The sequence below is a fragment of the Ochotona princeps genome, chromosome 14, assembly GCF_030435755.1.
Source record: "Ochotona princeps isolate mOchPri1 chromosome 14, mOchPri1.hap1, whole genome shotgun sequence".
Taxonomy (NCBI): domain Eukaryota; kingdom Metazoa; phylum Chordata; class Mammalia; order Lagomorpha; family Ochotonidae; genus Ochotona; species Ochotona princeps.
Window position 1 is genome coordinate 32,975,528 of NC_080845.1, and position 23,948 is coordinate 32,999,475.

General features: G+C 44.3%; 1 protein-coding gene and 3 non-coding genes across 7 annotated transcripts in view; all 4 read left to right on the forward strand.

Moving 5' to 3' along the window:
- The window catches only part of UBAP2 (ubiquitin associated protein 2), an 82,763-nt gene that overhangs the window by 41,468 nt on the left and 17,347 nt on the right, over window positions 1–23,948 (forward strand). For 3 of the 4 annotated variants that reach the window (XM_058672939.1, XM_058672942.1, XM_058672940.1), the window contains exons 7-13: window positions 5,195–5,249; window positions 6,697–6,800; window positions 9,717–9,776; window positions 11,543–11,595; window positions 14,206–14,273; window positions 15,630–15,819; window positions 20,959–21,172. In XM_058672939.1, the coding sequence (XP_058528922.1) occupies window positions 5,195–5,249; window positions 6,697–6,800; window positions 9,717–9,776; window positions 11,543–11,595; window positions 14,206–14,273; window positions 15,630–15,819; window positions 20,959–21,172 (744 nt within the window). The remainder of the gene's footprint in view (window positions 1–5,194; window positions 5,250–6,696; window positions 6,801–9,716; window positions 9,777–11,542; window positions 11,596–14,205; window positions 14,274–15,629; window positions 15,820–20,958; window positions 21,173–23,948) is intronic. The other variant, XM_058672941.1, reaches the window with a different exon arrangement.
- On the forward strand, window positions 12,191–12,324 carry LOC131481979 (small nucleolar RNA SNORA71). Its single transcript, XR_009246684.1, has one exon. It is a non-coding gene; the product is annotated as a small nucleolar RNA SNORA71 (small nucleolar RNA).
- LOC118759950 (small nucleolar RNA SNORD121A) lies at window positions 15,881–15,961 on the forward strand. Its single transcript, XR_004996488.1, has one exon. It is a non-coding gene; the product is annotated as a small nucleolar RNA SNORD121A (small nucleolar RNA).
- LOC118759934 (U6 spliceosomal RNA) lies at window positions 22,251–22,354 on the forward strand. Its single transcript, XR_004996473.2, has one exon. It is a non-coding gene; the product is annotated as a U6 spliceosomal RNA (small nuclear RNA).

The following is a 23,948-nucleotide window of genomic DNA, read 5'->3' on the forward strand; positions in this document are numbered from 1 at the left end:
GTGCCAACACTTGGCTGAGGTAGTTGATCAATTTGTTCTATCCTCCATCCTCTATTGTGGTACCAGGTGTCTTCTGCAGACTCCAGTGTACTGCAGTATCCTCTATGTGTACCTGGACATGCTCCTCGCTGCTCCATCTGAGCCACTGAGGAGGCCCAGCTCTGACATAAACACTCCACAGTTGGACCATGGAACCTGTAATTCTTTCCATGTTTGGGGTTCTGAGTCCAGTGATTCAGTTTCAGGGATCCCCAAAGAAACCTCATCTGAGGAGATCCCAGACCTGAGTCTTGTGTGTGCTTGCTGATACAGGGTCTGGTACATCCATCGTCCCAGTCAGCTTATGCACATGATGGTGGTTGCAATCGCTGGATCAGTTCTATTTCCAGCCATATCTTCCACATGATCTAATGGGTGTTAACAGCCCAGCCTGATCCTGCCTGCCATACATTCGGCCCTCATGCAAACCAGTGAGAGCTCCATCCTAGTCGGAGCAACCCTCAGTAACCTTGTCCAGGCCGGCCCCCTAACCTTGTTCCTGTGCTTGCCAGTATGTACAACTGACAGATCCAGTCTGTCACACATCCCATTCAGCTCTCATATGTGTCAGTGGGCATTGAAGTCTAAATCAGCCCAGCCAGCCTCATTATCCAGTCCATACACATAAAGGTGGGTGCCACTCTCTGTCTAGCCATGTCTGTCCTTAATCCTGGTTCTCATGTTCACCAGTCGGAATGGCAACCCAAGGAGGAGATGCCCACTGTTTCCCTGATGGACTCGCTCCCACTCCCGGATCATGCATTCCTTCAGGTGGTTCTGTAGTTTAACTTGACAGAATTTGCCTCTGCCAGCCTCTGCCAGCTAATGTTGTAGCGAAGCCCAGCCAACCCACACCCACTCTGTCTTGTGTATACACCAGTAGGAATAGTCATCCCAGCCTGGATTTCCCCTAATCTAGCTCACATGAGGCCAACAGGTATTGTAGCCCTGCACTATCTGGTCTGCCTCTGATCCCAGCGTTCATGCTCTGCAGTGGGAATGGTGGTCCAGCAGGGCAGCTTTCCACATTCCCTCTACCAACTTTGCCCCCTCCCTCCCAGGTCTCACGTGTGCTGGTTGGGTGCTGCAGCCTAGTCTGGCATGGCCTGCCTCACCATGACATTTGCCAATGGGTGCTGTAGCCCGACTGGGCCCAGCCCACCCCAAATCCAGCTCATGCTGGTAGGGGCTACAGCCTAGCCCAGCCCAGCGGGTCCCCAGTCCTGGCCTTCGTGAACTGGCTTGTTTTGCATGCCCAACCTGACCTGACCCACACTCTATTCTGGTGCTCCGATTCACCAGCCAGTGATATGAACTGGCCCAGCCTTGCTTGCCCCCAACATTTGGCAAATGTATGCCAGTGGTACCATTCCCTGGCCTGGTCTGGACGGTTCCCTATTGTATTTCTTGTGCTAACCTTCAGTGATTGTGTCCTGACTGAGAAGTTTCCCAAGCTCCTACATCAGAACCTCTCCCATTGCCAGAACTCAAACCCATCAATGAGTCCATCGGCCAGTCCCACTTAGTCCACCTCCTCTCCTAGCAATAACAGTGACCTTTCCTGATCAGCCTTCAACTATTTTGCTTTTTCTGCTGGGTGGTACAGCATAGCCAAGTCTGGTCCACACCCAAACACGGCTCACACATGGCTCAGCAGTGGCACAGATCTAGCTCAGCCCATCCTACACCCACCTGGTTCTCACAAGCTCCAGTTGGTGCTAGAGTCTAGCACAGTCTGGCACACCCCAGACCCAGTCCACACCTATGCCAAGGGACTGCAGCCATGTCCAGACCAGATAGCAGCCCTTCCTCCAGCCCTTGAACTCACCCGTGGGACCCAGAACCCAGCCAGGGTGTCCCTTTTGCTCCCCAACCAGGGCTTTTTCCAGCCACAGATCTCGAATGTGCCAGTGATTGCTCTGACCCAGCTTGGCATAATCCCTCACCTGGTTGGCCTTTGCCTTTGGATACTACAGCCTGGCCTGACCCGGCTTTCCCCCAGTCCCTAGTCTCACTGATGAAGAACCTGAAACCTGGCCCTGCTCGATGTGTTCCCATCCTTGGCTCATGCAGACCTGTAGGATGGGTCCATCCTGTTTTCTGCACTTGCCATTGAGCTGAGGTTTGCTCAGCCCTGCTTGATCTGCCCCCTTCCGAAACCAATCCACACACTTGCCAATGGTTGGAGCTACCTTTCTCAGCCTACCCGAACCCAGACCTGGACCATGTACTAGCCAACAGAAGCTACTAGGGGAGTTTCCCAAGTTTCCCTACTTGACCTACTCTCAGACCCAGATCTCAAGCATGCCAGTGGGTGCTAGGCCCTTGCCTGGCATTGCCTGCCCCTCCACCTTGGCCTTTGTGTGGGTTAGTGTATGTTGCAGCCTGGCGCGCCCCACACCCTGTTTTAGGATGCACATGTGGGTGATGCAGCCTGGTCCTGCCCAGCCTATTCTCGGTCCCAGTACCCGAGAGTGTTGGCAGGTTCTACGGTCACACCTAGCTCAGCCCATCACCACCCCAACTTTTTTTTTTTAAAGATTTATTATTATTGGAAAGCCGGATATACAGAGAGGAGGAGAGACAGAGAGGAAGATCTTCCATCTGATGGTTCACTCCCCAAGTGAGCCTCAACGGGCCGGTACACGCCGGCCCGAAGCTGGGAACCAGGAACCTCTTCCAGGTCTCCCATGCAGGTGCAGAGTCCCAATGCTTTGGGCCGTCCTCGACTGCCTTCCCAAGCCACAAGCAGGGAGGTGGATGGGAAGTGGAGCAGCCAGGACCAGAACCGGCGCCCATATGGGATCCCGGCGCGTTCAAGGCGAGGACTCTAGCCGCTAGGCCACGCCGCTGGGCCCAACCACCCCAACTTTTATTTCCGCAGGGTTGGGCCCATCTCCCACAGAATCTACTCCGGACCTGGTTCTCTTGCGTGCTGCTTAGTGTCATAGCCTTGCCCAATATGACCTGTCCCCTGTTCCGACACTAAGTCAGGTGCTGGGATCTAGCTGTGCTAGACAGGCCCCCAGCCCTAGCTTTCATGTGGGCTGGCATGTAGTGAGCAGCAGTGTGCCATGCTAACAAGCCCAGCTTAATTCCCATGTGGGCTGGTGCATCGATCTGACCCATACAGATGTCTCTCTCCTCCAAACCACCAGGTCTCAGACCCCTCTCTTACCTGCAAGTACCATGGCCCTGTTGTTAGGATCCCTTAGGATTCTTTCCTCACCTACACGTATGGTGGCCTTATCCTTGGATGTTCCTCGGCAGTAATTCCCTTTTCCCCCAGAGTTCATTGCTGGGCCGAGCCAAGATGGCACCAGCAGCTTTTAAACAGCCAGGCTAGACTGGAAGGCATATAAGCAGATAAAGACAGAATGAGAGCTTTGCCATTTTCTGATTTTCACCCTGTATTCCCACATTGGCTATGGTTTCCCTTGGCTGAAGCCTGAAGTGAAGAGCTCAGTTTAGGTTTTCCATGTGGGTGTCACCAGCCGAAGCCCTTCAGGCATGTTCTACTGCTTTTCCAGGTGCTAGCAGGGAGCTGAATCAAGGTGGAACCTCAAGGAGTTGAAACTTGCTCTCAAAAATGGGATGATGGTATTGCAGACAGTGATTTAACCTACCATACCACAATGGTGTACTCACTTTTTAAAGATGTAATTTGAGGCTTATATTGTGGCACAATAGATTAAACCCCAGTTTGCTCTGCTGACATCCTGTGTCAGAGTGATCATTTAAATTGACTCCTTTGCTTCTAATCCAACTTCCTGTTAATGTGGGTGGGAAGGCAGTATATGACGGCTTCTGTGTTTGAGTCCTTCCCAACTGTGTGGGAAACCTTGTGCTCCGGGCTTTAGCGTAGGCCTGGATGTTTTTTGGAGTCATGCAGCATGTGCAAGATACCTCTCTGTCTTTTTTTTTTTTTTAAGATTTATATTTACTTTATTTTTATTGGAAAGACAGATATAGAGAGAGGAGGAGAGACAGGAAGATCTTCCTTCCAATGGTTCACTCCCCAAGCCGCTGCAACAGCTGGAGCTGAGCCAATTCGAAGCCAGGAATCAGGAGCTTCTTCCGGGTCTCCCACACAGAGGCAGGGTCCTAAGGCTTTGGGCTGTTCTCTGTTGCTTTCCCAGGCCATAAGCAGGGAGCTGGATGGGAAGTGGGGCTGCTGGGATTAGAACCAGCACCCATATGCGATCCTGGTGCATTCAAGGCAAGGACTTTAACTAGCTACGGTACTATTGTGCTGGGCCCAGATACCTCTTTCTCCCCCTTTCTGTCATTCTTTCTTCCAAATAAATGAATAGATTTCTAAAAAAAGATTTATATATCCATTTTTATTGGAAAGTCAGATATGCTTTTGTACAATGCTTCATTCCCAAAGCAGCCTCAAGAGCCAGAGCTTTGCTGATCTGAAGGCAGGAACCTGGAGTCTCTTTCAGGATTCCCATTTGGTGCAAGGTCCCACGACTTTAGGCCGTTCTTGACTGCTTTCCCAGTCTATAAGCAGGGAGCTGGATGGGAAGCTGGGCTGTTGGGATTAGAACCAGCACCCATATGTGATCCCGGTGCTTGCAATGTGAGGACTTTAGCCACCAGGCTACCACACTGGGCCCACATGAATAGATTTTAAAAGACAAAAACACACATTGTTTCTGAATGTAGTTTGCTTAGGTGCAGCTGTTACATATTACGAATACTCAAGCAGTATTCTGTTGTTTTCTAGCCCTTTTTTTAAGTATTTATTATTTTTATTGGAAAGGCGGATATATATAGAGGAGGAGAGACAGAGAGGAAGATCTTCCATCCGATGATTCACTCCCCAAGTGAGCCGCAACGGGCCGGTGCTGCGCCGATCCGATGCCGGGAACCTGGAATCTCCTCCAGGTCTCCCATGCGGGTGCAGGGTCCCAAGGCTTTGGGCTGTCCTCAACTGCTTTCCCAGGCCACAAGCAGGGAGCTGGATGGGAAGTGGAGCTACCTTCTTGTGTAGATAATTTTGTCATCGAGAATAGTGAATTTGGTACCCTGGATGGGCATATTTGTGCTATTGTACTGCCTTGGTTTTGAGTATAGCATAAAGATAATGATAGAAGCCTAATTTTGTGGGGTTTATTTTGATTCTATCATGTAATTTTTATTTTTTAAGGATTTGGACGTGGTAGAGGAAGAGGGGCAGGAAGGTTTTCAACGCAAGGCATGGGGTAAGTTACAGCTGTTATACTTATGTAGTTCTGCCCCAGATGTTCAATTATTTTTCCTTCGTCCAGCTTGTCAGTTATCCTGATGATTCGCAATTTTTTCTTCTGTATTTTAGAAGAGTTACCAACAAGTTAAATGATACCTCAATAGCTTTTAGGTTTTCTTTTTCTTGGCACTAGATATGTTTTAACTTGGATAATACTTTATTAGGTTAATGGTGTACATTGTAGGGTGTTGATGAACATCTTTTTTTCTGTCAAATGCCAGTAGCACCTCTCCTGAGGTTGTCTGGAGACATTTCTCAGCTGTTCCTTGGAGGAAGGTGTGTAACCATCCCCAGCTGAAAGCCGCTGCCGTAGGAGCCGTGTTTGTAAATCCCACAGCTAGGAAACACTCATGTTAATGTTTTCCTTGAGTTTAGATTGTGAATAAGGCAATATAATTGGCAGTTTCTTTCTGAATCTCTCTTCCCAGATTTATTTGTTGAAATGGCAGAGTGTTGGGGTAGGAGGGGTAATCCACTGGTTCACTTCCATATTGGCTTCAACACCTGGGGCTTGGCCCGGAGCTATGGCCTTGTCTCCCACATTAGTGTCTGACCCATCACTTGCTGTCCTCCCCACTGCATTAGCAGGAAAGCTGAATCAGAAGTGGAACAGCTGGGCCTGAAAGCAGCACTGGTACTTTGATGTCTGTTGTGCCATAATGCTCACTGCTTTGAAAGCCTTTGTTCTTGTGGAAGCCATAGGTTGATGAACAGTCAGGAAGGAAGGGAGTTGGTTCCAGAAAGCACTGTCAGTGGGTAGCCCCTAGTTACTGGTGATGTTGATGACTGTGGTACTGCTTGTCCTCTCTGTTTTCTGTTTGAGCTGCCTATTTAAAATGAAGAAATGAAAACCCAGGGAGTACTTAAGTATTCATCTGGCTCATGGCTTTTTTTTTTAGATTTTTCTGCTTGTTTTTTAAATGCACATATTAAAGGCAGTATTCATTGTGGCCTGTATTAGACGTATGACTTACGATTGCTTATGTTTGTTCAGTTGAAGATTTTGAGGAAAAAGAGAGCGACTTAATTAACATAGCCAGTGTTTCTATGTATAAATCAATTCATAAATGCTCTTTTGAAAAGTTCAACCTTAGTTTCGGATGTGGGTACTAAAAGCCTGTTCTCTGTTCATAGGTGAGTTTTGAGTGGGCCTCTCCATTACTGCCCTTATCAAAAAGTTCCTTCGTCCTCATGCTTGCATTAGAATAGAGACAACTTTTAGGCAAAAGACTGTTAAATTGAAGAAAGCTTTTACTTTATAGAGTCCTGTATTCCAATGGCTGCAAAAGTAGCTATACTTAAATTGGAAAGTGAGAGAGGGTAGTCTTTTGTATGATCATATGTCTTCAATTTTGTGGCTTTACTTGCTTGATTTGCCTTTATTTGCTTTTTTCAAACTTAAGGACTTTTAATCCTGCGGACTATTCAGATTCTACATCTTCAGATGGATGTGGGGCAAAAGCGGTGATTTGGGAAACTGCTCAGAATGGTGCACATGAAGGAAGTGGTAAGTGTTCTATTTTTGACATAGGCTAGTTTCGTGTTTTAGCTCTAGGTTTTATGTTGGCAATGTGCTGTTTCCCCTGCCATCAGCCGAATGCTGGTTTGGAAGTGGAACAGCAGGAACTGTTGCCCATATGGGATGTCTTCCTTGCAAGATGTGACTTAACCCTCTGAACCACACAATACCAGCCCTAAGAGTTTGGTGGTGTTAGGCAAAGATGAATTTTTTTTTTTTTTTAAAGATTTATCTTATTTTTATTGGAAAGTCAAATATACAGAGGAGGAGGAAAGACGGAAAGAACTTCCATCCGAAGAGTCACTCCCCAAGTGAGCACAACGGCCAGTACTATGCCGATCTGAAGCCGGGAACCAGGAACTTCTTCCCGGTCTCCCACGTGGGTGCAGGGTCCCAAGGCTTTGGGCCGTCCTCGACTGCTTTCCTAGGCCACAAGCAGTGAGCTGGATGGGAAGTGAAGCTGTTGGGATTAGAACCGGCACCCTTATGGGATCCCAGTGCATTCAAGGCAAGGACTTTAGCTGCTAGGCCACGGCGCCAGGTCCAGATGAATTTCTTCTTAAAGATTAATTTATTTATTTTGGGGCCAGTATGATAGCATAGTGGTTAAATTCTTGGCTGCATCTGCTGGAATCCGATATGGGTGCATGTTTGAATCCTGGCTGCTCCACTTCCCACTCATCTCCCTGCTGCTAGCTACCTTTTATGAAATTCTACTTTCATGAAGAACATAATGAAGACAAGCCATAGTCTAGGAAAAAATGTGTGTAAAGCCCTCATTTGACAAAATATTTATATGCGGAAAAATGCAGAAGCCTGAAAATTCAGCAGCATGAAAAGCAACCTCTCTGAACAAATTACATTGAGAACTAAAATGGAAAAATTCTGCAAATGGATAATTATAATGGATAATCATAGTGGTTACATAACATTGGCAATGTACTTAGTACCTCTGAATGATAAATTGAGGGGGGATTGGATTAAGATTTAATTTATTTTTATTTGAAAGTCAGATATACAGAGGGAAGGAGAGACAGATATTTTCCATCTGCTTGTTCACTCCCCAAGTAGCTACAACAGTCAGTGCTGAGCCAATTTGAAGGCAGGAGCCAGGAGCCTCCTTTGGGTCTCCTATGCAAGTATAGAGTCCCAAGCTTTGGACCATCCTCTGCTGCCTTCCCAGGCCACAAACAGGGAGCTGAAAGGAAAGTGAAGCAGCTGGATTATGAACCCACGCGTATATGGGATCCCGGGCACGCAAGACAAGGACGTTAGCCAACTAGGCTAGCACGCCGGGCCCTGATTGATAAATTCTGTTTAATCTGTTTTTTACTATGATAAAAAAGGACATGGAAGCACACACACACACTAAATATATTCGTTTCCTGGCTTTTACAGTTTTATAATTATGTGAGATATAGTCCTCAGAATTCTGAGTGGGAGGTTACTTTCTATGACTTTGTAATTATTTCAGAATAAAATGTTCACTAAATGAAAATGAAAAGACTAAAATAGATGCAACATAAAAGAAGATGGTAAAACATGGCATATAATCCCACAGAATATATATTCTATCACTGGTAGCTTGTGAAATGAAAGTAATAATTAGGTACCATTCGTCTGTGAAATTGGCTATGAGAAAATTAATAATTCCATGTGCTAATGAGGATGGTCAAAAAGCTAGAATTTCTGAGCAGGAAAGTACGTAGTCACATATAATGTCATACATAGTTTTTGTAAAAAGTGGGGTAAAATCACATCTGAACAAAAGTATGTAAGTTCTATGTCTAGTGAATTTATTTGTCTGATAATTTAAAAAATCAAGCAATTATGGAATGTTGAATTAACTCATTAGCTGCTTTTCATTTATTTTCCTTTCCTTTTTTTCACCTTTCTAGTTCCTTTCCCTCCTCCTTTTTGTAATTTACAGTAACAAATTTCTTTTTTTTTTTTTTTAAAGATTTATTCATTTTATTACAGCCAGATATACACAGAGGAGGAGAGACAGAGAGGAAGATCTTCCGTCCGATGATTCACTCCCCAAGTGAGCCGCAACGGGCCAATGCGCGCCGATCCGAAGCCGGGAACCTGGAACCTCCTCCAGGTCTCCCACGCGGATGCAGGGTCCCAAGTCTTTGGGTCGTCCTCGACTGCTTTCCCAGGCAACAAGCAGGGAGCTGGATGGGAAGTGGAGCTGCTGGGATTAGAACCGGCGCCCATATGGGATCCCGGTGCGTTCAAGGCGAGGACTTTAGCTGCTAGGCCACGCCGCCGGGCCCAGTAACAAATTTCTTGAGGAAACACATTTAGCTAAGCAAAATTAGCTTCTTGGAAAATATAGTGAAAGGATTCCATTAGCTGATGCCATTTTTTGCAGTGGTACTTTGCTGTTGTTAAGACAGAGGTCTTATCCCAGCCCACAGCTTCGCAGACCAGAAAGCTGACTTCAGATACAGTGTGTACAAACCTTTTTTTCTGAGGAAAACTAACTTGCCAAACTGCTAGACATTTTTTAAGGGAGCTTGGTAAACCTGGGAATGTCTGAGTGTGGTTGATAAGACGTGTGTTGAAGAGCAATAAAACTTGGGGCAGTATGGACACAATAGGTTGTTCTTCCTGTATCTCCCATCCTCAATAGGGAATGTGTTGTAAAACCTCTAGTGGGAAGGCTTGCAACTAGAGAGCGTTCCAAACCCCATATACACTGTTTTTCCATTCATAATTAAGTACATGCATTTCACAAGGATTGATTCATGATTGAGACATAGTAAATGATGAACACTGATAATAATAAAGCGGAACAATCATAGCATCAGGCTGTAATTTATGTGAATGCTGGCCAATTTCTCTTCTGAGGTGTACTTTGTTGTATGCTAAAATTTTGCGTTTTACATTCGTGTATAGAACTGGCATCCAATGATCACAGCATAGTTCAGGATCTGCCAAACAATAATTCTTACAAAGGTATGGATGTTTTGTTTTCAGTTTATTTATTTAATATGCTTAAATTATCTTTCATTTTTACCAACTCTAGCTAGTGAAAGTTCCATCAGGTGGCCAGTGTTGTGACATAGCGGGTAAACTTGCTGTCTCCCATACCAGTATCCCATTTGGGCACTAGTTTATGCCCTGGTTGTACCACCTCCAATCTGGCTCCCTGCCTGGGAGAAGTAATCTAAGTGCTTATGCTCCTGTACTCGCGAGGTAGACCTTGGTGGAGGTCCTGGTTCCAGCTTCCACCCAGCCATTGTGGCCTTCTACTTGATGGAAGATTTTACACTCTCCCCACTGTCCTTCTCTCCCTCCCTCCTTCTAATTGTAAAATGTGACTTCCAAAATAAGTCGGTCTTTTAAGAAATCAAATATTTGTAATATGTTTTTTTTAAAGATTTATTTATTTTATTACAAAGTCAGATATACAGAGAGGAGGAGAGACAGAGAGGAAGATCTTCCGTCCAATGATTCACTCCCCAAGTGACCGCAACAGGCCGGTGCTGGGCTGATCCGAAGCTGGGAACCAGGAACCTCTTCCAGGTCTCCCATGCGGGTGCAGGGTCCCAAGTCTTTGGGCCGTCCTTGACTGCTTTCCCGGGCCACAAGCAGGAAGCTGGATGGGAAGTGGAGCTGCTGGGATTAGAACCGGCGCCCATATGGGATTGCGGCGCGTTCAAGGCGAATACTTTAGCTGCTAGGCCACGGCGCTGGGCCCTGTAATATGTTTTTATAGCCGTTTGATAAACACATCCAATTTTTGATTATTGACTTTTTTCTCCCCCTTCTGCGCCTCCCCCTTTATTTTTTCATTCTAATCTGCTGAGTAACTTATTAAATGTAGGCAGTTGACAAGATTGGGCTTGGCCAGAACCAGGAGGCCAAACTCAATCCAGGCCTTCCACCTGGATTGTAACCTTTTTTTTTTTCTTCCAGTGTTGATATTGACTGGAAGGTGAAGTCTGGATCCAGAGCCAAGAGTTAAGAATTGAACTGAGGCAGTGTGAGAGGGGAGCAGGCATCTTAACCCACCCCCACCATTTTATTGTGAACAATTAGGTTAATGTGATTCCCAAAAAATTAAACCTGATCACTTATCACCTTCTATTCTCTTTCACTTCTGTTTATTCATTTGAAAGAGAGAAATTCATCTAGTGGTCTAATCCCTGGATGTCTGCAATGGTCAGCGATCGAGCAGGCCAAAGGCAGCAGTCAAATCTTCTCTGGTCTTCCACATTAGTGGCGGTTCCCCATGTACTTGGGTCATCATCTGTTGTCTTGCCAGACATCTTTGCAGGGAAATGCATCGGAAGTTGAGCAGCTGGCACTGGAACCAATATTAGTGTGGGATACTGGTGGTGGCCTTTACCTCCTTGCAGTAGTGCCAGCAGTTTGAGTGTCAGTTGCTTGTTTTCTTCCAGTGACGGGAAGAGAACCATTTATAATTTGAGTTCTCTGGATGGTTATAGTTAGTATCTTGATGTATTTCCATTTATAATTATATTCTGTGAACTTTAAATTGGAGGGACCTGGCATACTCAGGATCTAACTAAGTTGTATTGGAAAATATTACTGACTGTAGTGAGAATTTGTTAAAAATCTCATGTTCTTGGGATTGTGATTTACGTTGTGTATGACTTGGGGAGGAGCAGGGAGATAATATAGAATACAAAATCTTTTGTAGTGTGACCACATGTGAGTTTGTGCTGTGCAATTTGATTGTTGTCATTTGTTGACAGGAGCCTGGAAGAATTCTGTGGAGGAATGGACAACGGAAGACTGGACTGAGGATGTAAGTGTCTGGTCACAGATCAGACTCATCTCTTTCAAATAGTATTTTTTTGAAAAACATTTTTTGGGGAGAGGGAGCCTCTGGGCATCTGGCTTGTTACCCAATTTCTTTCCAACAGCTGGCTGGCCTGGGTCAGAAAAACAAGTAGCTAAGAATTCCCCTGGCTAGCAGGGACCCCACTACTTGGGAAGCCACCTGCTGCCTTACAGCCATGTGCAGTCGCTGGAAGTTATATTGAATAGGAAGCAGAGCAAGACACTCTATACCCATTTTGATGTGGGCTGCTGGTATGTGGGTGTGTTTTAACAATACTGCCAAACATTTTTCTGTACTATCTTTAAACATTTTGAATTATGGATGTTTTTTTGGATGATGTTTACATCATTGAGAAGTATGCATGCTTTTTGGACCACTGATTATGGTGGGAGTGTTTGAGGAACAGGGCCATCTTTCTCTGTTTTCAAGGGTGCATTAGGGCAGCTAGATTATAACTGATGCCCATATGGAATATCAGTGCTAGCTTTACTTGCTGTATCATAGCAACATCACCAAAAGACATGTATCTTTTTTTTTTTTTTTAAGATTTATTTATTTCCCCTGTATTCGAAAGTGATCGTTGACTGTCGGTGCCCTGGTCATTGATAGTGCAGGGAGAGCAGCTGTGGAGAGCGCTTCCCCATGTTTGGAGGGTCCAGTGCCGTCCCTTGAAAACCCTGCAGCTTTCCCACACCTGTCCCTCGGCACCTTCTCAGTGCCTGCTGGCAGCTGGCCTAGGGGCTCTCTGCGGGGTTCCCTGCTGGACCTGTGCGGTTTTGACAAAGTTGGTTTGGTATTTCCCGTTACGTACTGTGCCCTGGAGGGCAGTGTTTGGCTGACTCCATCGAGCGTGTGCAGCAGACCACAGGTTCAGCACTTAAGGAACAAGTGAAAACAGAAACTGGAAGGAAGAAGAGGCATGGTTTTCAGGGCCTCAGCCCAGAACAGTAGGCATGTGGGAGTATGTGGGGGCAAGGCGATCTGTGGGCCTGGTGAGTACCCACTATTCCACCAATGGTCCTCTGAACTCTGCCAGCGTTATGTTTGATTGATGGATTTGAAGGCAATGGAAAGACCTTCTATCTTCTGTTTCCCCAATGACCCCAGCAGGCAGGGCTGGGCCTGGCTGAGGCCAGGAATCAGCAACTCCATCTTGGTCTGTCATGTGGTTGGCACTGGCCCGAGTGACTCCCTGGACCAGCCATCCTCTGCTGCTGCCTTCCCAGGGGCATTAGCAGAGCAGGCAGGACTTGAACTGGTGCTCTGCTATCTTGTGGCAGCTTGATCCTCTGGAGGGTGTTTTTCCGGGCTCAGTGTTGCTGTTTGCACAGGTGACCATTTTCCCTGCGTCTGACAGTGCTTTGTCACTTGAGCAAGGCCTGTGTCCTGTCTGTTGGTGATGCAGGGAAGCCATGATTTCCCTCAGACCTTTTTGTCGCTTTTAGACCAGGTGGCCCTAGGGGGCTGTGGCACTGCCTCCCAGGCCCCAGCTTCTCACAGTGGTTTTCTGTGGATCAAGGAGATGGTTTGCTGAATGTGCTGGAAGCGGTGCCACGTGAGCTGATTGCATGCTGCTTTCACATCCCTTGTAGAAAAAAAAAATTAAAAAAAAGATTTAGTTATTTTTTTTGAAATATCAGAATTACAGAGAGGAGGGGAGACAGAGATCATTCATCTGCTGGTTCACTCCCCAAGTGGCCACAGCAGTTGGAGCTGAGCCGATGTGAAGTCATGCATCTCTTCCAGATCTCCCATGCAGACACAGGATCCCAGTGCTTTGGACCGTCCTCTACTGCTTTCCCAGGCCACAGGCAGGGAGCTGGATGGGAAGTGGAGCTGCTGGGATTAGAACCGGCGCCCATATGGGATTCCGGGGCATTCAAGGCGAGGACTTTAGCCATTAGGCTACTGCGCTGGGCCCGATCTATTCTCTCTTTTAATTTGAAAGGCAGAGTTAAAAGGAGAAAGAGATCTATCATCTGCTGGTTCATTCCCTAGGTGGCCACAACGGCTGCAGCTGAATCAATTTCAAGCCAAGAATTTCTTCCAGGTCTTCATGTGGGTGAAGGGGCTCAAGGATTTGACCCATCCTCTGCTGCTTTCCCAGGTCATAAGCAGAGAATTGGGTGGGAAGTGGAGCAGTCATTACTTAAACCGACACTCTTAGGCAATGCCAGTTCCACAGGTGGAGGCTTACCCTGATATGACATGGCACTGGTCCCACCTGTGTCTTATTTCACTTTTGCAAAGGTTTTTGCTGTTTTTATTTTTGTTTTGTGTAATGACACAGTAGGGAGACTGGAACTTGGACCTTGATTTTATCATTGCTTTCCATTGAAGTCACCGTTTTCCTGATAAATTATTTTTGTAGACTTTGCAATTTAAAATTTTCTTCACCTGGATAAAGTTATATGTCACACTCATGTATTTTATTTATCTTAAAACACCTTGTATGTGAATTTTTGAGGATGAATGAATCTTTTATTAGGAATTCCAAGATCTTTTTGGTTTTACAGATTGAGTTAACTAACCCCTCCCTCTTTTTTTTTTTTTTTTCTCTTAACTCTTCTACAGCTTTCTGAAACAAAGGTATTCACTTCCTCATCTGTTCCAGGAGAGAATCAGACCACACCTGGGCAAAGGTACACATTTTTACCAATGTTACTTTTCAGGCCATGATTGAGATGTTTTCCTTCAGGATAAGTGTCTTCATTTCGAAGTGTGGTGTTCCCCGTTTCTCTAAAGTGTGACTTGTAATTCTCCTACTTGGTGTGTGCTGACAGTGCTTCAGTCATTTCTTAAGTGGTTATGTTGGAAGAATTAAATTGGCAGAGGTTATATTTACAAAATGCATTCATGCATTCATGAAAATGAAAAGCATAAACATAAAGCAAAAGCATAAAGTTTCTGTTTAGCAGTTCCCTTTTGACTTAAACCCATTTTTCCTGAAGAACATTGTAATACATTATATTTCACATTAACATGAAGCAGTCTTTTTTTTTTTCTTAAGATTTATTTTATTTTTATTAGAAAGTCAGATATACAAAAAGGAGAGACTGAAAGGAACATCTGTCTCGTATTTAAGTGTACTCCAACATTGCTGTTACAAAGTCAGGCAGTCCAGCATCCCATTGTCTACACTTCTCCAACAGTTTCACTGGGAATCCATCCTTCATCTGAAGCAGGGATGCATGTTGCATTATACCCCCACATCTGAACATGGTAGACTCCAGTACTCCATCATTATACATTTCCATAATTGAGAAGCCATGAAACAAGGTCAACCACTGGTATGAGTTAGAACAACAGGATTATACCACTGTAATAAAATGGGGAAAATCTGTCGGGGGGGGGGCGGAATCCCAGTCTATACGAAATTGTAACACACAATTCAAAAGTTCAAAATAAAAATATATATATTTCTTTTAAAAAAGAAAAAGAAAGGAAGATCTTCATCCATCGATTGACTCCCCAAGCAGCCACATAGGCCAGAGCTGCGCTGATCTGAAGCCAGGAGCCTGGAGCTTGTTCCAGGTCTCCTACTCAGGTGCAGGATCCCAAGACTTTGGGCTGTCCTTGTCTGCTTTCCCAGGCCACAAGCAGGGAGCTGGATGGGAAGTGGGGCCATGGTGATACGAACCCTCGCCCATATGGAATCCTAGGCTAGGCTACTGTGCTGGGTCCTGAAGTTGTCTGTCTCTCTCTCTCTTATTTTTTTTTTTTTTAATTATTTGTGAGTGTTATTCAATGAAATTTTCCCAATTTTTGTCTTTGTTGTCCTTCTTGCCAGAGCTTTCTTTGATTTTTGTGGTTCTGTGTGTGTGTGTGTGTGTGTCTCCCCAATGCAGTCCTTTTTACCACCCTTGAGCCATTTCTAAAGATTATTTTCTTGTAGATAATTTTTAGTATAAATTTGTTTTTTGGTTCACTTTTCAGATTCGTTTCTTTGTAAGGTTTGCTTGCAAATTGTTTTCCTTGTTTGCTTTTTGTCTGCCCAGTATTGATCTGGTGGCCTTGCTGCAGAAGTCTGTTCCTCCCAGCCAAGCTTCAGAAGCCAGCTCCTTTGAAGCTTCACAGCAGCAGGGCTTTAGCCAAGCCCTCGTCTTCACCAATTCTCAACACAACACTCAGATGGCACCAGGGACTGGCAGCTCCTTGGCCGCCAACTCCTACTCTCCTCAGAGGCTGGTAAGTCACTGCCATTTCAGTCGGGCTTTCAAGGAATGTACTTACTGGCAACAGGATCTCCATCCAGAAAACAGTGATGTGATAAATTCCAAGCACATATCTGATGATTCCATGTGGAAAGCAGCTACTGAGTTTTCTGGACAGTGCTTCCTTTTGATACATTGAATTCTTTTCAGTTTGTGGGTCCTTCACATTGAAAATGTCTCTTTGCTCACAGTTTTTTTTCTGTGATTTTTTTTCAAGTTTTTCTTTATTAAAATTTTATTTTCTATTTATGCACATACAAGTCAGCTTCCTACAAAATCATACAAAAACAAATCTTTCAAAATCTAATTTTGTGTTTTATATACATTGTTATTCTATAAAATTGGGCGTTTTTCCCATTTAAATCCCAAATGATGTCATAAAGATGATCATTGTTTCATTGAGACGGTGTCATTTAGTGCTGCATGTTTGCCTCTGACTTCTGAGAAATGTCACACTGCTATCAGAAAGAACTTTTAGAGCATAGCTTATTCCAGAATATTAGGAAGTGAAATCCCTGCTCAGTTTTTCTAAATTCCGCTGTCAGAGGGAAGGTTGATAGGACATTGAACAGACCATCACTTATGATGGTTATTTTGATTTTTCAGCTAAATGCTGAAATGTGTTGTTGAGAGAAGGAGTTTTCTTCCCTGCCAGATCAAATCATTTGTTCTTTCCTTAGCTTTGGGGTGTGTGTGTTGGATATGGTTGTTAAGATGCTCCTTGGGGTGACTGCTGGTGTGTCATCATGGGTTAGTTTGCCATTTTGTTTGGATGCTGATTCAATCCCAGCTGCTTCGCTTCTGTCCACCTCCTTACTGATGCACCATGGGAGACCTGGATAGACAGAGACCCAGCCTTGGCCATTGTGGCCATCTGGGGAGTAGTGAAGCAGTGGGTGGACAGTACTTTCCTATCTGTTCCTCTCAACTTTGCGTTTGAAATAAGTCAGTCTGTAAAATGATAATGAGAAAGACGCTCCATGTGATGCCCGTATCCCATCTGAGTGCCAGGATTCGAGTCTTGGATCTGCTTCTGATTCCTGCTTCCTGCTCTCGTGAACACTGGTGGTATGGTTCCTGCCACATACATGGGAGATCCAGGTTGAATTCCAGACTCCTGATTTTGTCTGGTGTAACCCCTGATGTTTGGGCATTTTGGGGATGACACCAGTGATGTGAAAGTTCTGTGTTGGTCTCTTTCTTTCTCTCCTCTTTGTCTTTTAAATTAGTACAAATGAAATAAAAATCTGTGATTTCATTGTTATCTTCTGCTCCATGTAGTCATGTCACATTCGGGCTTGGAAAGTTAGGATATTTAGTGTCACTGAGTTAGTTTCAGTGCTTGAAATGGACATGGTTTCATCTTCGGTTTGAAAGGTCTAATTAAAACCTTTGTGTTTTGACTGAACTCCCATATTCTCTTTTTGTCTCCTAATGGTGTAAAGCTGTGAACTCCTTGGCAATTTGCTAGAATCTTCGTTTGGCACTGAGTTCATAGTTCACACTTCGATTGAGGGGCAGTGAGAGGTCCTACAAAGGAGAGTTAGAGGGAAATCAGAAATGGTTACCTCTGTATGGTGGGTGGAGCAATGGAGGCTTTTGTCATGAGTGCTGCAGATGGCCATGACTGCTTGGCTGGGTCAGGGCGTAATTCAGATCTGCCATGCAGGTGACAGGGAGTCAAGTACTGGTACCTCCAGGGTGTACATTATCAAGAAGCTGGAATGAGGAGTAGAATTGGGACTTTAGTGCAGGCACTGTAATCTAGGTACTGGCATCCCAATCCTCATCTTAACTATTGGCCAATCACATAGAGCTCACCCCGTTTACCAAAGGTAGTCATTATTAATTATTGTGGTGGACCAGAAGCTGAGATCCTCCAGCGAGGTTCCCTGGAATTGATGCTGCTCCAGTGTGTTGATGTAAATCTCCTGCGGAGCTTGAATTTTTACTAACCTACCTATACGTTGGTTAATATCATGACCAACCTCTGGTCTCAATATTATACTGGAGAGATAATTGGCAATTCTGTTTTACTCTGTATCTATTTGGGTCCCTGTGTTTGTTGCATATGTTTGTGAATAAGCATGTTAATAAGTTTTTTGATCTATTATTTTTTAAAGATTCATTTATTTAAACGGCAAGATTGTAGAGAGAGAAAAAATTTTTTTTTCAAGATTTATTTTTATTGCAAAGAGAAATATACAGAGAGGAAGATCTTCATTTGTTGATTGACTCCCCAAGCGGCTGCAGCATACAGAGCTGTGCTGATCCAAAGCCAGGAGCCCAGCGTTTCTTTCAGTTCTCCCACAACGTGCAGGGTCCCAAAGCTTTGGGCCGTCCTCAACAGCTTTCCCAGGCTACAGACATTGAGCTGAATGGGAAACGGGGACGTGGGGATTAGAACCGGTGCCCATATGCTATTCCTCATGTTCAAGGCGAGGACTTTAGCTGCTAGGCTACCGTGCTGGACCTGAGAGAAAGATCTTACATCAGCTGGTTTACTCCCTAAGTGGCCATAAAAGCTGAAACTGGGGTCATCCAAAAGCTGGAGTTTTCCATGGTTCTCTCACATGGGTACAGGGCCTTAAAGCCTTGCCCATCTTCTTCTGGTTTCCCAGGCTCTGTAGCAGGGTATGGGATCAGAAGTGGAGCAGCTAGGACTTGAACCGGCTCTAATGGGATACTGGTACAGCATATGGAGGCCTAAGTAGCTATCCCACAGTGCTGGCTTCATGCTCCATTTATTTGAATTTGTAGATGAAAATGAGAGTCCCTCAACTAAGTGATATTTATATTTAGGGCAAGGCTGTAGTCATTGAATCAGTGATTTCATGATACTGTAAATATACAGATAGTGTGATTGCTAAGACTAACTGTTGCATGAGGAAATAGAGATAGTGAAGTATGAGAAGCCATCATTTGAGCAGGTTTATTTGAAAGAAATCTTGCATTTCCTGCTTCATTCCACAGATGGCCACAACAGCCAGGTCTGGCCCAGGTAGAAGCTTGGAGCACAGATACTCCTTGTCCTGGTGCAGACCAGACTCGTGGGCCATCTTCTGTTGCCTTTTCAAACAGCCAGAACTTGAATTAGTATTCTAGTATGGGCTGCTGTCCTTGCCGGAGGCCCCTAATCCACTTTGCTACAATACTAACCTCTGCTTTGGGTTATTAATAAAAGAAATTTCACAGATTAGTATTTAAACTTTCTTGAGCTAACCTTTTTGAGAGTGCAAAGTAGTTTTGATTTTGGTTTTGAATAAATGTGTTTGGCAAAAAAAATTTTTCACAGTGTTTAAAAAAATTATTTTACAAAGCTTATTTCAAAGGTGAGGAACTCACAGAAATAGTAGGCAGAGGAGGAAGGGAGGGAGAGAGAGGTTTCTACTTCTGAGAAGGGAAGGGACCACGTGACATCAGTCTTCACTCCCCCCTGAAGGAGAGTATGACCTGGGTTGGGGTCCGTTGATGGACAGGTATGCAGACTGTATTACTTGGGGAGGGGGTAGGAATGGTCCAGTTCATGACCCAAGCTTGCTACCCATCTGATCCATTTCATTCCATTCTGACACTTCTGCCAAAAGATGTAGTTTGATCTCCTACTTCCTGCTCCTCATCAAATGGACCCATCTCGGGAGCCCTGAAAGGTGTAGTTGGTGCCAGAGGCTCTGTCCCCTACACTGTCATTGCCACTCTGAGAAGTTGCTGACCTTTTTCTATCTTCTCAAGTGGCATCTGCGAGACTGAGCTGCTTCCCAGGAAGAAGCTGACTCCTGTTGTGTGTACACGTGATCTTCTTATGTAACACTGTGCTTGAACCTTCCTCTTGGAAATCACCGTGGAGCAGATGAGGGAGGAGTAGTGTTGTGCTCACCTACGAGCAGAATTGGTGTTCTCAGCCTTTCTAAGTTACATGTATTGACCCCACAGTCTTCAGTCTCAAATGTAAGGACTTTAGTGTCTTGATTTTAGAATATTAGCTTTTTAAATACAATGAACTGTTTTATCCTATACGATAATGTCATGGCTGATCTTCTCTGTGAACAAATATTTTTTTTCTTCATTTTTTAAAGATGTATTTATTTTTATTGGAAAGGCAGATTTATGGAGACAAGGAGAGAGAGAGAGAGAGAGAGAGAGAGAGAGAGAGAGAGAGAGAGATGTTCCATCTGCTGGTTCACTCCTCAGGTGGCCGCAACAAATGAAGTTGAGCTGATCCAGGAGCCAGGAATTTCTTCCAGATCTCAGCACGTTGTTGCATGTTCTCAAGGCTTTGGGCCATCCTCCACTGCTTTCCCAGGCACAAGCAGGGAGCTGGATGGGAAGTGGACAAACTGGAAAATGAACTGGCACTCACTTGGGATCCTGGGGCTTGCAAGGCAAGAATTTAACTACTAGACTATTGCGCTGGGCCCTACCAAACCTATTTTAATCATTGAAGATGACTGGTATTGTTTACTAATTAAGAATTTGGTTTTTTTTTGTCAAATCATTTGCATGTGTTCATTTTTAGTTTAATATGACCTTTACTATGACCTTTTGCCCTTACTTAATTTCTTCAGATGTGTGGCAAATACTGCTGTTTGCTTTGACCTTCATCAGAATCAAGAGAAATTGCTGCATTTGTTTAGTCTACTGCATAATGTTTTTATGGAATATTTTCTAATGAGAGTTACTGATTCAGCTGTTTAAGATTAGAGTTTCTAAAATACATTATACTTGGTTATTTTGAAGATTAGAGCAGGAGGCCAGTGTCTTGCAGGGGCTTAAGCTGCTGGCGATCATGCCGTGTGCCAGTTCAGGTTCTTGCTACTCCACTTCCTGTCCAATTCACTGCAAACACACTGGAAGGTAGAGAAAGATGTCTCCAATTGGGGCCCTTGACTCCATCAGAAGAGACCCAGGCAACAGGCTTTGGCTGGACCCAGTCCTTGCTTGTATGGCTGTTTGGGGAATAAATCAGCAAACGGGAGATTGCTCCACCCTCTCATTCTGTAATTGTGCCTTTCAAGTAAGTAAATTAATTCTTAGTAGTAAAGACTAGGGCATAAATTTTATGTGTTGCTGAGATTTTTTTTTGTTTGTTTTTTTTTTAAATTTCCTCTTCAAGTCATCCGTTCTTGGCTCAGGATTTGGAGAGCTTGCACCATCCAAAATGGCAAACGTCAGTAGCTCCCAGATTTTGGACCAGTTGAAAGTTCCAAGTTTGGGCCAGTTTACCACCACCCCAAGTTCACAACAGAATAGTACGAGCCCCCCCACAACTACTACTTCCTGGAACCTCAAGCCTTCAGCACCCCAGTCCTCTGTCCTTAGTCATTTTGGTAAGTATAAAATATTCTTGCTGGTTGCTCCTACTGTGACCATGTTAACCATCACAGTGTGTGAAGGTATATTTTCTAATGTAGAATCTGTTCAGACTTGTCTCGTTTTTGTATTTTAAAATAGTTTTTACATAATATTCTTTGTAAAAAGTACTTCAAACAGTTCATAGAACTGTAGTTTAAAATGAGCATATGTTTTTATTAAAATGCTTTTTCTAAGAAGGGTTCATTTTTTCTTGAAAGGCACATCTTACAGAGAGAAGTAGAACCAGAAAGAAGGGTGTTCCATCTGTTGATTTACTCCCCAAATGGCTATAGTGCTTGAGATTAGTGATTTGATGCCAGGAGCTTCTTCCTCATTTTCACGTGGCTGCAGGGTGCCAAGGATTTGGACCATACTCCACTGCTTTCCCAGGCCATAAGCTGGGAGGTGGATGGGAAGTAGACCAACTGGTACACAAACTGGCACCCACATGGAATGCTGCTGCTACCAGGTGGAGGATTAGCTTGCAAAGCCACTATACTGCTGTCCTGCACCCAATATATACATATTAAATATATACATATATTTGATTTTTTTCTAACAAAAAGATTTGTTTAAGATCCAGTGTAATTGCTCAGTTGTCTAATTCTCCACTTGTAAGGGCTGGGATCCCATACGGGCACCAGTTATTTCCTTGCTGCTCCACTTCCATTTCAGCTCCCTGCGTTTGACCTGAGAAAGCGATGGAAGATGGCTAAAGCCTTGCGACCTTACACCTGCGTGAGAGGCTCGAAAGAAGCTCCTGGCTCCTAGGTTCAGACTGACTGAGCTCCAGCTGTTTCACCATTGTTAGAGTTAGCCATTGTATCGAAAATCTTTCTCTTACGTTCTCTGCAAGTCTGCCTTTCAAATAACAATAAATAAAATCTTAAGAAAAAAAATTTGTTTATTTACTTGAAAGGCAGATTTACAGATCTTCCATCAACTCCCCTAATACCTCAACAGTTCATCAAAATAAGGTGTTTTTAATTCAGCGTTTTCATGACCTTAAATATACTCATCTGTAATATTTGCTTTTTGTTTTCATTCTTACTCGTGCTTGCCTCAGGGGCACATATATCTAAATTGGACCCATACCAAGAAGATTAGAATGGCCCCTGCGCAAAGATGTTTGTTGTCGTGTCATCATCATAGTAGTATAGTTCATTCCTTGAAAGCCATGTTTCAAATGTGCGAATATGAGGATGCAGCACTTTAAGGTAATATACAGAATTTTCTGAGCTCTGTTAAGATGACAGATTTGAACGTGCATAGCATTTCAAATCCTGCCTCTAAAGATTTATTTTTATTGGAAAGGCAGATGTGCAGAGAGGGAAAAGGAGAGAAAGTGGCCGCAGCGGCTGGAGCTGAGCCAATCCAGAGCCAGGAGCTTCTGCCAGGTCTCCCATGTATGTGATGCTTCCTTATTCTAACACATGTGTCCACCGCGATTGGTCACACTATACCACACTTCTGACGTTTGTATTGTAAACACAGCATGTGTGAGCTGAGTATGTCCTAAGGAACACCCACAGAAGTTAGTGACATTAAGTCACCATTTACCACTGGTGCTCACCTGCTACATTGGGTTAGGGAACATTTCACTGGTTTGCTTTTAGGGCCCATGAAAGGTAGCAGAGTACATTTCTCTGCTTAACGAAATGGCTTACGCTGTTGGAGCTATCCAAGACTTCTCCCTGGATTGAAGTGGTAACTACCAGGGAATCATGTTAAAGTGGCAGGCACAGTGCTTTTATGTAAATATCCTCTCTCACGCCTAACAAATCTGCAGGTTCTGTAAAGGAAAGCAAATGTTAAGGATAAATCACATGGTACAAGCGTTCCGCTTGGTGGGTTTGCAGCCTTTTCAGAGTGCATGGCAGCAGTCCTGTGTTCCCAGCCACTTTTGCAGCAAGCCGTTGTTATCAGTGGTCTCCCCGACTTGACTTTTTTTCTGCACATACAACGAGTTTTAGGATAAGAACACTATCCCTTTATCCTTTATAGTAGATATCTTTTGGTGCATGTCTCTAATGTTTAATATGTATCTGCCCTTCCTTTTTTGTAAATTGTTTTACTGCAGTCCAGCCTAAGTAGTTGTGGTTGAAATTTCTTTTCTTCTTTTTTTTTTTTTAAAGATTTATTTATTTTATTACAAAGTGAGATATACAGAGAGGAAGATCTTCCGTCTGATGATTCACTCCCCAAGTGAGCCGAAATGTCTGGTTAGAAAATGAAGTTGTGGGCCCGGCGGCGTGGCCTAGCAGCTAAAGTCCTCGCCTTGAACGCCCCGGGATCCCATATGGGCGCCAGTTCTAATCCCGGCAGCTCCATTTCCCATCCAGCTCCCTGCTTGTGGCCTGAGAAAGCAGTCGAGGACGGCCCAATGCATTGGGACCCTGCACCCACATGGGAGACCCGGAAGAGGTTCCTGGTTCCCGGCTTCTGATCGGCGAGCACCGGCCTGTTGCGGCTCACTTGGGGAGTGAAACATTGGACGGAAGATCTTCCTCTCTCTCTCTCTCCTCCTCTCTGTACATCTGACATTGTAATAAAAATAAATCTTTAAAAAAAAAGAAAATGAAGTTGTATTTCTGTAGCAAGGTGCCAAATGTGTCAATTGTTTAAACAAAAATAGGGACTCAAGAAAGATTATAGGGGGGAAAAAACCCTGTAAACATGCCTATAAATTTTCTCTGAGAGTAGCCTTAGTATTGAAAGGAAATACCATAACCAAATCAAAATACAGAGAAG